Raw genomic sequence first — 12,987 nt, 5'->3', positions numbered from 1 at the left:
CATTCTTACATATTCAGGTCGTTAGCGACCCAGATCTATATTTAACATGGATAGACCTCTACCTGTCGTGATAATATATAAAACTCCTGATTTTAGAGTAACAGCTACAGAAGAATAAAATAAAACCTATTCCGTTACCTTTTGGAGCTTGGAAGGATTCCGTTTGAGCAGATGTTTAATACCATCATCATATGACCTCGTCAGAGCTCGTTTAAGTTACCAGTATATTCAGCATCTGCCTCATATTCGCGATCTCCAGCATATTCTCCAAACTCATTTTCAATGTCTTCAAAATCAATATTTTGATCACTGACAGCTTCTTGACCACATCCATCATCAAGAGACAGTGACACTAACATATGATTGTGTTTAGTACTTGCTCTCTGAAGTAAATCACTAACCCATTTCAAGTTTTGCAGATTATAATTATTGTTTCGTTTTCTGTCAGAGGTAACTATGAGTGAAACGTCACTTCATCATTGGGTATCAGACATTGCCACCTTGTGGAATAAAGGGGAATTGCACATAATCGATTATGGCACTTTGCCGCATCGATGCTGAATCGTTCATGCCCCGCATCGCGATGCATCGCCGAATCGATTATTGTTGACACCCCTAATATACATACATACAGTCTTGTTCAAAATAATAGCAGTACAATGTGACTAACCAGAATAATCAAGGTTTTTAGTATATTTTTTATTGCTACGTGGCAAACAAGTTACCAGTAGGTTCAGTAGATTCTCAGAAAACAAATGAGACCCAGCATTCATGATATGCACGCTCTTAAGGCTGTGCAATTGGGCAATTAGTTGAAAGGGGTGTGTTCAAAAAAATAGCAGTGTCTACCTTTGACTGTAAAAACTCAAAACTATTTTGTACAAACATTTTTTTTTTTCCTGGGATTTAGCAATCCTGTGAATCACTAAACTAATATTTAGTTGTATGACCACAGTTTTTTAAAACTGCTTGACATCTGTTTGGCATGGAGTCAACCAACTTGTGGCACCTCTCAGCTGTTATTCCACTCCATGATTCTTTAACAACATTCCACAATTCATTCACATTTCTTGGTTTTGCTTCAGAAACAGCATTTTTGATATCACCCCACAAGTTCTCAATTGGATTAAGGTCTGGAGATTGGGCTGGCCACTCCATAACATTAATTTTGTTGGTTTGGAACCAAGACTTTGCCCGTTTACTAGTGTGTTTTGGGTCATTGTCTTGTTGAAACAACCGTTTCAAGGGCATGTCCTCTTCAGCATAGGGCAACATGACCTCTTCAAGTATTTTAACATATGCAAACTGATCCATGATCCCTGGTATGCAATAAATAGGCCCAACACCATAGTAGGAGAAACATGCCCATATCATGATGCTTGCACCTCCATGCTTCACTGTCTTCACTGTGTACTGTGGCTTGAATTCAGAGTTTGGGGGTCATCTCACAAACTGCCTGTGGCCCTTGGACCCAAAAAGAACAATTTTACTCTCATCAGTCCACAAAATGTTCCTCCATTTCTCTTTAGGCCAGTTGATGTGTTCTTTGGCAAATTGTAACCTCTTCTGCACAGGCCTTTTTTTTTAACAGAGGGACTTTGCGGGGGATTCTTGAAAATAGATTAGCTTCACACAGACGTCTTCTAACTGTCACAGTACTTACAGGTAACTCCAGACTGTCTTTGATCATCCTGGAGGTGATCATTGGCTGAGCCTTTGCCATTCTGGTTATTCTTCTATCCATTTTGATGGTTGTCTTCCGTTTTCTTCCACGTCTCTCTGGTTTTGCTCTCCATTTTAAAGCATTGGAGATCATTTTAGCTGAACAGCCTATCATTTTTTGCACCTCTTTATAGGTTTTCCCCTCTCTAATCAACTTTTTAATCAAAGTACGCTGTTCTTCTGAACAATGTCTTGAACGGCCCATTTTCCTCAGCTTTCAAATGCATGTTCAACAAGTGTTGGCTTCATCCTTAAATAGGGGCCACCTGATTCACACCTGTTTCTTCACAAAATTGATGACCTCAGTGATTGAATGCCACACTGCTATTTTTTTGAACACACCCCTTTCAACTAATTCAACTAATTGCCCAATTGCACAGCCTTAAGAGCGTGCATATCATGAATGCTGGGTCTCATTTGTTTTCTGAGAATCTACTGAACCTACTGGTAACTTGTTTGCCACGTAGCAATAAAAAAATGTACGAAAAACCTTGATTATTCTGGTTAGTCACATTGTACTGCTATTATTTTGAACAAGACTGTACATACAGAGAGAGAAAGTGAATATGAGTTTCTTTCTTCTACGGAAGCTCTGAACCGCAAAGTGAAAAAAAAAATATCTAAATATTTTGACTTTATTCTCGAAATATATTTTCTATTATAGATTATATATATAGATTAAAGTCAAAATTACAGACGCAGCCTCATTGACGTAAATTACAGCCCTGCGCCAGCCGGCAGTGTATTTGAACAGGGGGATCTATAGAATACACTTCTCTATACCTCTACGTTGTGTTTTTCTTGAGAACTTGTAATTATAAAATGACACCACCAGTATGCTTTGTCGGCTCATATAGTTGCATGAAGGTGGATGTGGTCTGAGGATCATATTTCAACAATCATCAGAAAATGAAAATGTTGTAATGTAAGATTTATATATATATTATTTTGGGTGAAACCTGTTAGAATGAAGTACATTGAGATAACATTACATCTCAGTTTGACATTGAGATGGCTACCTCCATCCAGTCTGAAAATTGTTTTTGCCTGTAAAGTCTATTTCTGCGCAGTATATTTTGTAACGTCCTAAGAAGACATATGCCATATTAGTAGATTCAATTTTATATTTCCTATTGATGAAATCCTAGATAAAAGTAAAAAGCAGCTATTATAGATCCATGTCAGTAGCAGTATGACTTCCAGCACAGATCTTTACTAAAAAAAATATTACAACTCGCTCTACTTTGCAGTTCAGGCCTTTCGTATTCTTCTGCTCTACGCAAAAGAATATATTTTGAAAAATGTTTGTAACAAAGCAAATATAGCAACCATTGACTACCATAATATTTTTCCTTACTATGGTAGTCAATGGATGCTGGCTAATCTGCTTGGTTAAAACATTTTTCAAAATATTTTCTTTTGTGTTTAGCAGAACAAAGAAACTCATACAGGTTTGGAACAACTTGAGGGTGAGTAAATAATGACAGAATTTTCATTTTTGGGTGAACTATCCCTTTAAGAATTACACCCAGAATAAACTCAAAAAAGCAAAGAAATATCTAAAGATCAAATTATAATGGAGACTTGCAGGTTCAGTAAACAAACAACACTCTAGCAACCGCCCATTATTCCCAAGCAATTCCATAGCAATCAATTCTAAACACCTTTGTAACTACATACCAACTTCCTAGCAAGGTTGCTTTAAAGGGCAAGCACCACTCAGTTTCTTCAGAAAATGTACAAATGTCGTCTTATTTTTGTACACTAGAATCCACTTAGAATATCATGAGCGTTATATGCTCAGACTCTCGCTGCACAGCTGGAGTTGACACACTGCATGCTCACAGAGGTTCAAAAATAAAACGCTACAGTGTTTGCTCAAGCGTATGCTTCATACTGAAATTCCCCCCTTCACACAAGAATAGCTTTCTGTCCATGCCCGTTTGCCTTTACAGTGCATACATGTGTCCTAGCAGCATCTTGCAGAGTGTCTGCACATCGCCATGGCAACAAGACTCACTCGTTCACCTGTGCTGTATTTAAGAATGTAAATACGTTTGTTGTGTAACACCCTTGAATGATGAATTGTGAGCAGCCTTGACGCAGAACTTTCTTCTGTGGGCAAAAGGTAGTAGAGCAGCACTGGTTGCCATAGCAAAGAGGCAGTTAGAGGCACATGTTAGAGAGGCAGACAGTCACTCCTCAATATTTAGAGAGAGCATTTCTAAGTTGAGATACCGTAACTGAGAAGTGAGAAGGTGTGCTTAAGATGCCTTAATGTTACTCAGAACTTCATACTTTGTCCTCTAGTTGTGCAAAAACCTGGCCTTGAAGAATTCTGCTTTTCAATTATTTATGTTGTGGAAACACAAAAAATGTTTCAGCTATGTAATTAACAGTTTAAATGTTCTGTTGTGGGCTCTGTCAATGAACGCAGACTGCGTTTATTCATTCCACTGTGTTACTTTTCCATCGTTTTTCTATGTAAATTCTAGACGGACGTGTTTGACCGTTGAACTTGTGTCTCGCATCTTTACATGGTATCAGACAGGAAACACGTTCTAAAACCTCAGTGCTGCATAGACCTGCATATGTGAGGCACAGACAAGAACGGTTTGACCTAAAATGATCAAAATTGAAACTACTGGGGAAACAAATACTCCTACATCTCGGATGCCCATGAGGTAAGCTAAAACATATCAAAATTTAATTTCAAAGTGAAATATCCCTTTAAGTTAAAAGAAGTGGATCTCGACACACCGTGACGTGGTCATACTCAATTCTAGTCAGAATATGAGTCTGAAACTGCTCCATTGGGCTGTGATTATGGGGCTAGTTTCAACCGAACCAGGAAAAACCTCAATTGGATAGAGCTACAACTAGGCATGTGCCGATTTTCAGTAATGCAATATATCACGATAATGAATATGCACAATATTGTTATCAAGTGCACTTCAAAATATCGTAAAAAATAATTTATTAACAATTATTACATTTTTTATAATGCACTCAAGAATACTTTGCTCATCAACCGTATAAATGCTCAACACCGCTGTATTCTGCATCAAAGGGTTACACGCTCAGATGTAAATGAGCACATGATTGAGTGAAGGAAACGTGCTAATGAAGTGCACCTTCAATGACAGAGAGTGCGCTGATGAACTTCAGAATGCGGCAATTACCCCGGAAACCCGCAAACAAAAGCAACCGCACTAGTGAAGTTTTTAAAACAGCCTTTCGTTTTTTTCGTTCATCTCAATGTTGTTCATCACTAGCCTGACAAGCCAGACCCACATCAAGATGTTTGGTCTGGAAACTCATCATTGACAGGGCTCAATCCGAGGGGCGGGATAAACGGTTGTCTTTCAAACTCCCCCTGCACGGCGTGCACGCAATTGGATAGCGCTACAACCAACCAGAGCAACGAAGGTGAAGCAAAGCCCGTTGACAGATTAAACATTCGCCGTATTCGGTCAGCAAAACTCAGAACACATCTTCCCTTCTTAAGAATGACTTCAGTGCCGTTCTTTATTTTCTCAGAGAAAAGCTTAATTTCAAGTCTTCCAGAGTCGCGGTCAAAGCTGATTCGAAAGACCGCCGTTCGCCAGTTTCTGTGTTTACTAGAAGAAGCACGCAAGCGCAACTCTGCCGTCATTATGTTAAGCCCCGCCCACCGACTCTATACACGATGTGATTGGCCCGGCCAGAGTTTGGTGTTTACAGCTCAGAACTGTATTGAGAGTTGCTAGACGACACTCACGGCAAATTAGATTTGCTGCCGCTAGGGTGCGTCTAGATTTCTAGGCTAGTTCATCACAGCACCAAATACTTAATACTTAAAGACTTAATAGGCTATTTATTTTCAAACTTAATTTTTATGTTTTAATCTGGACTACAACATGCCCTAATAATTAGAACTGTTTTGATTATTTGTTATTGTTCAGTAAAACTTTGAGACATACGTCTTCATTAGTTAACATGTTAATTCATTACTACCAAACTGATAATGAAAAATACTTATAAAGAATTAATTATTCTAAGTAATGTAATTTCTTAGTTACTGTTTAATAACAAAATAACTTTTTTAATGGACCTAAGATAAAACTAACAGTGATCAGTATTTCTTAACTAACATTACCAAAAACATTATACTTTCTGTACCAAATGTAGCTGTTGCTCAATCTTAGTTAATGCATTAAATAATGAGACCTTATATTAATTTGTTACCTGTTGTTATTTATAGCCTAATTCTTTTGCACTTTAATCTGTTTGAAAATTTTACTTTTACAGCTCTGGAAGAGACCACTTAACATTGATTTCTCAATTTTTTCCAGAGCTGTATATATTTTTGGTGCATTGTATTATTGTATATAAACATTCAGTTATTTTTGTTATTACAAAAATAGTTCTTAAAGCTGTTATGCTATGAAAATACTTTTTTTGCAACTTATTTCAATATCGTGATAATATCGTATACTGTGATAAAAGCTTTAGCAATTAATCGTAACATGAAAAATTTATATTGGCACATGCCTACCTACAACCAATCAGAGCAACGAAGCGACGCATTATGTTAGTCGCATTACTATTATGTGATATATAGCAGTCAACTATTTTAACTATTTAACCTTGCCAAAATAACACGCATTTTACCCCCCAAACACCCAACACCCCCCCCCCCCAGTCAGTGGAGATGAAATGATTATTCAATAATAAATAATTTTATTATTTAAAAATAAAATTATTTTATTTTATTTTTACACAGAGTACTTACCTAACATGATCATCATTCTTGAGAGGAATAGTGAAGGTGAATGCATATACAAACAAACTCTCCATTTAGGATTCGAACAAATATAATCCAAGCCCATTTAATGACGTGCATGATTACGTTACTGTTGATCATCTGTCCATCATCGTCTAAACCCTGCCCTGATGATTTCATTGGTCCGAACATAATCGATCCTCTATGGATCGAGTCCAGACCGAACCGCCCGACCTAAAAATGTTGTGGGCGGGGCTAAGTTCGGCTGGCATCCAGGCTAACATTGTGTGTGAATTGTGTGAAACTGCTCCATACTGTTTGTCCTGTTTTGTAGTAATGTGGAGTCAACTCCAGTCGATACAAAGTATTTGCTCTGGCTCTTGTTTTCAATAATTCTGTTCTGTTATTATGCTTGTTGTTGTTGCCTGTTGACGTTGTACAAGCAGAGTTTGCCCGTTGTTCGGTGTTGTATTTGTCCCACCCCCTCCTCCATTCTGATTGGACAGCTAGGTAAAAAGTGACAGTGAGCGCTGTGTTACCCAAAGCTGAGCATTCTTCAACTCTCAGCAACCAGTAAAAACGCTCAATATTAGCGCTCAACATGAAATAGACTCTTTTAGTGCCACAAACGCATTAATAAGTGTACATTATTATATGTATTTAGATCTTAATCTAGTACAATGAACTAGTGGTCTGCGCAGTACTGTTTAAGTCCCGCTCCCGCTGGGGTTATATTCCGCACCCACCCGTTCCTGGTATATTTACACTCTTTGTTTAACCGCTGTCTGCTTAGAATATTTTTCTTCCCGACCCGCTGAATTTAGATCTCATTTACAGATTTTCACAAAGAAAATAAAAATGTAGTCTGCACAAAATTGCTATTTATTTTTTTATTCGCATTGTCAAGATACAAAATTTTGCTGCCAATACAGTAGGGGGAAAATTTAATAAAAATGTAAAAAAAATTGAAGCCTATTTGTTATTTTTATTTGCTTTCGTTCAAATTACACAAATTACAAATCAAATATCTGGTCGGGTCCCGCTGTTCTCGTGGGACAGGCATGGGAATGCAGACCTCTACCATGAACTCTTATGTTAAAGCAGCTTTTTTTGCGCTATTCAGTGTGTAATAAATATTCTTAATCCGACCCTATTTTGACTTAAAGTAAATGGAGCAAATGTCGATTCCGAGATTAGATTCCATCGACTTCTACGGTGAGAGTCAGTAATCACTGAGAGGAGTCAACTTCGATAAACCTGGAATTGAACGCCTCCTGTTTTGTTTTTCCTGGAGTATCCAAGGCATGAGCTGCAAAGGCACTGCCTTCATCTGGAAACGGGGCTGTAAGCAACAGCAGTTTATTTGCATTTAAAGATACACACATTTTTGCTTCCACCCAAAAAAGGGCATTTTGGGCATGGGATAATAAATGACCTGTGGAGCTGAATTATCACAGACAGATTCTGGGGACACCTAAGATTTATATTACATCTTGTATAATGGGTTATAGTAGGTCCCCTTTAAACAAACGTGATTGGTCTCACATTAATCTGAAGTTGTGCTTTCACACAGACAGTGTGAACTAACTGAATTTACTGAAGTTTACATGGTTCATGGAATTGAATCTAGGTACTCAAGCTTTGTTTTAGATATTTACACAAAAGTTTTGGGTTATTATGTACCCAAACGAAATGACTGCTTTTAGTCGACAAGGATGCATTCAATTGATTAAAAATGACAGTAAAGACATTTACTGTATATTGTTACAAAAGATTTCTGTCTGTTCTTCAAAGTAACCTGATTAATGTTTGTTCCCACCAAAATATTAAGCAGCACAACTGTTTTCAACATTTATAATAATAAATGTTCCTTGAGTACCATTGAGCACAACAGCGTTATTTCTTGTAATTTAAATACTAATTTAAACTAAATGGCTTTTCACATCAAACATGAATATTTGGCACAAACAAAAATTCAAAAAGAAGCAGTGCACTACTATTGAGCTACAGTATTTACAACTAGGTTGAGTATTCGCCATATAATAAACACTTTTTTATCATTATTTTTTTCTTTACCTGGTGTTTAAAAACTTGCTGACCAAATAGATACACAGTACGCTTCAATAATGTCCATCCTATGTATTGACACATAATGTTGGTTGTATTTTATAGTGATGGAAACGTTAGCAGCCTTGCCTTGAAATACCTCCATAAGTCAAAACTGCCTCTAATAAATGTGAAATTCTTGCATCGCTGCATCACAGAAAAACACAAGATATAAATTATATTTATGCCATATATGGTGAAAAAGCAGCATTCCCTTTGATTGTGCCACATTTGTATCTCCCTCAAACCGAACCGTGTGTAATCTTCTGACCTGACAAAACTGAGACTTCTGTCAGCAAAACTGAATGATGATATCAAGTGCAGCGCCATGTCTCTTGTTCTGCTTCAGCGCTCTGTCTTCGTATCCTCTATGTGTCTCACATTCACACTCCAGCTCAATGCCTTGCATGAGCCTGCTATAACAAACACATCAATAAATGGAGACACCCCCCCCCCCCCCCACACACACACACACACACACACACGCCGGAATGAGATGTGCACATCGGTGAGGTGGTAACACTATGCGGATAATGGGCTGCTGATAATGTTTGTAAGTGGCGAGTGAGGGGGTGGTTGCTGTTTGCATGGTTCGTACATCTGGCTCAAGGATGTCTCGCTCTTTCACACAGTCATACGGAGACAGAATGCTGAGTAACCAAATATATATTTTTATTCCTAATGAATTATCTTAAGTAGTAAATGGAATAGTTCACCAAAATTCTGTCAGCATTTACTCACCCTCAAGTTGTTCCAAACCTGTATACATTTCTTTCTTCTTCTGAACACAAAACAAGATATTTTGAGGAATATGGGTGAGTAAATGGTGACAGAATTTTGAATACTATCCCACAATGATCATTATTTTGTGTGTTACGTATAATTACAAGCAGCCATATCACCCTGTAGCCCACGACTGGTTTCCCACTGAAGCTAAGCAGGGCTGAGCCTGGTCAGTACCTGGATGGGAGACCAAATGAAAAACTTTGTAGCTGCTTGAAGAGGTGCTAGTGAGGCAGGCAGGGGGTGCTCAACCTGTGGTCTGTGTGGGTCCTAACGCCCCAGTAGTCACGTGTCATCGCATACCACAAGAAAAACTACAAACTGTTCTAATATACGCACACAATGTGGTGTAATCAGTGTTGGGTAAGTTACTCTAAAAAAATAATTTATTACTAGTTACTAATTACATCTTCAATAGTGTAATAAGATTACTGTCCAAATTACTCTCTGCAAAAAGTATTTAATTACTTATTACTAATTACTTTTTAATTACTTTCTAAATCAACCCTCGAGTTAAGCAATTCAAGGTTAGACATGAAACGGCTCTTAATTCATTCAAATACATAATATAAAACTACAAAAAATTACTCTTATTAACTGACCAAAGTATTACAAATGTGAGAAGGATACATAAAAACATGCATTTTAAAGTTGGACTTAAAATGTTGATGTTAAGTCCACTATTGAATTATGTATAATTATATATAGTATTTAGTTCAATTACATCAGAAGTAACTGTAATTAAATTACAGAAAAAATAAGAGTAATCCCTTACTTTGCTTTTTCAAGGGAAAAGTAATTAAATTACAGTAACTAATTACTTAGTAACTAGTTACACCCAACCTTTTCTTTCTTATTTGTCTGTGCTGCTTCGGACTACTTCGGAAGTGTGGGTGTTGGTGGAAGTGATGTATATGCCGTAAAGCAGTCGAATTTTGTAGTTATTTTTGTTCTCGGGTTTCGGGAAGTAACCCGAGAACAAAAATAACTACAAAATTAGATTTTTAAAAGTTTAAAAGTACGATTAAAAACGATACAGACCCCATCAAGCTATAGCAGACGTGTCATTCAACCTATTGTAAATCGATGTATCAGCACAAGAGTCTTGAAAGTATATTATTAAGGTTGAAAAGTTACCTAGTGCTGTTTTAACATTAGAGCCAGAGTCAGATTCTGAAAATGTAGATGATCAAGTCGATCGAACAGAACTTCAGCAGAACGTTTCACCTTAGTAAGCTCTGCTTGAGCAGCCAGTGTGAAACAGAACACGTTGTGCATCTATCATCTTTTCACCACCAAGTTATGAGGGGAGAAAAGAGGACACTATATTTGTAAACATAAAACCATCTTTGCACTTTTGATTTGTAAGAACGACAAACAATGTGTTATTTTACACGGCACAAAACTTCACTTTTGAACCGTCAATAGCAAATAATAAAACTAAAAAGAAACAGCTAGATTGCCCTAGCAAAGTTGGAATTGCCCCATTTTTGAAATAGTGTTTGTGCACTGCTGGCCTTGTACTCTCCAAGGTTCAGGAAAGTGTCCTCTGTAAAATGCGCTGCACACACACAAGCATATGGGTTGTACTGTTCTGGAACAGTGTTGTAAATAAATCTTAACCACTGATTCCTAATTGCATCCATTTTCGAAAGGCCAAATAAATCGGAAGGCTAATTATGCTTTTTCTTTCACATAGAAAGCACAGCTTCTCCACAACATGGTGGTGGCGACAGCACTACCACGATAACTGAAGCCAAGCCTTCTTCTTTGCATATGGATTTGGGTAGAATTATGGAAATATTTCCATCTAGTGACGTACGTCAGTGGAGGAAAATTTGAGCTATAATCTATAATCACCAAACTGGTCTCAGTCAGTATTCTGACTTTCTTGATATTCCTGTAGTAAACGACAACATTTAGCTAAAAAACAAAGAGTCTGACTCATTTTCCTGATTCCAAATGTTGCATTGTTGAAATATAAACATATACAATACCTTTACCTTGCTTTAAGTTTTAACCTATTTACCATCCATCATCCAACACTCACTTTGTCTGACAAACTTACCTTTTCTAGTTACTTTTGCAATTCTTTTTGGTGATGCTAGTGGTTCAGAAATTATGAATTAAGTTTAAATTTCTTCTCTGTGTGCTTCTGCAGGTAAAGTGTCTGACGTTATTTGTGACCCACTACCCTCCGTTGTGTGAGCTGGAACACTTGTACCCGCAGCATGTGGGGAATTACCACATGGCTTTCCTGCTCAATGAGCCAGAGAGCACTTCTGATGGTGTGTATGCATATATTTACCAACTTGCATTACATAAGCTTCCTGATTTAGGATTGGGCTATATTTACACTTCTGTTCAAAAGTTTTGCGTTGTTAAGATCTTTTAAAAAAAAATGTTACTTGTTTTCGAAAGAACTATATTATGCTCACCAAGACTGCAGTTATTTGATCAAAAATACAGTAATAAAAAAATAAATGTATTCCTATAATAATTTATTCCTGTGATGGCAAAGCTGAATTTTCAGCAATCATTACTCACTCACATGATCCTTCAGAACTCATTCTAATATTCTGATTTGCTGTTCAAGAACTACTTTGAATAGAAGTTTAACATGTATGTGAAATATGTTTGTTAGTTTACGTTGTAAAAGTCATTACAGTCAATTAAGTGCATCCTTGCTGGAATTTTGGTAGATTTTTGATGATATCCAATCAATATTCATAAATTGCATAAAAGGTTTTTTTTTAATTCAGCAATGTATATTTGTGACCAAACAGCAATTGCAGCTAATTATATTCAAACCATTTTATATTAGTAAAATGCAGTAAAATATCTACTTAAAATTAATCTATGCATATATATATATATATATATATATATATATATATATATATATATATATGCATAGATTAATTTTAAGTAGATATTTTCATCATCCAACACTCACTTTGTCTGACAAACTTACCTTTTCTAGTTACTTTTGCAATTCTTTTTGGTGATGCTAGTGGTTCAGAAATTATGAATTAAGTTTAAATTTCTTCTCTGTGTGCTTCTGCAGGTAAAGTGTCTGACGTTATATATAATGTGTATATGTATATATATATATATATATATATATATATATATATATATATATATATATGTATATATGTATGTATGTAATACACAGTGCCTTGCAAAAGTATTCGGCCCCCTTGAACTTTGCGACCTTTTGCCACATTTCAGGCTTCAAACATCAAGATATAAAACTATATTTTTTTGTGAAGAATCAACAACAAGTGGGACACAATCATGAAGTGGAATGAAATGTATTTGATATTTCAAACTTCAAAAGCTGAAATCAAAAACTGAAGAATTGGGCGTGCAAAATTATTCGACCTCTTTACTTTCAGTACAGCAAACTCTCTCCAGTAGTTCAGTGAGGATCTCTGAATGATCCAATGTTGACCTAAATGACTAATGATGATAAATAGAATCCACCTGTGTGAAATCAAGTGTCCGTATAAATGCACCTGCACTGTGATAGTCTCAGAGGTCTGTTTAAAGCGCAGAGAGCATCATGAAGAACAAGGAACACACCAGGCAGGTCCGAGATACTGTTG

At 36.7% G+C, this 12,987-nt stretch overlaps 1 protein-coding gene across 1 annotated transcript in view; it reads left to right on the top strand.

Annotated features, from left to right (window-relative positions):
* Window positions 1–12,987, top strand: part of msh3 (mutS homolog 3 (E. coli)) — a 114,254-nt gene that overhangs the window by 89,931 nt on the left and 11,336 nt on the right. Inside the window, exon 22 of the mRNA XM_067438181.1 lies at window positions 11,538–11,664. Coding sequence (XP_067294282.1) covers window positions 11,538–11,664 — 127 coding nt within the window. The remainder of the gene's footprint in view (window positions 1–11,537; window positions 11,665–12,987) is intronic.

This window comes from Pseudorasbora parva, chromosome 3, assembly GCF_024679245.1.
Source record: "Pseudorasbora parva isolate DD20220531a chromosome 3, ASM2467924v1, whole genome shotgun sequence".
Classification (NCBI taxonomy): domain Eukaryota; kingdom Metazoa; phylum Chordata; class Actinopteri; order Cypriniformes; family Gobionidae; genus Pseudorasbora; species Pseudorasbora parva.
This window is presented reverse-complemented; position numbering and strand designations above follow the sequence as displayed.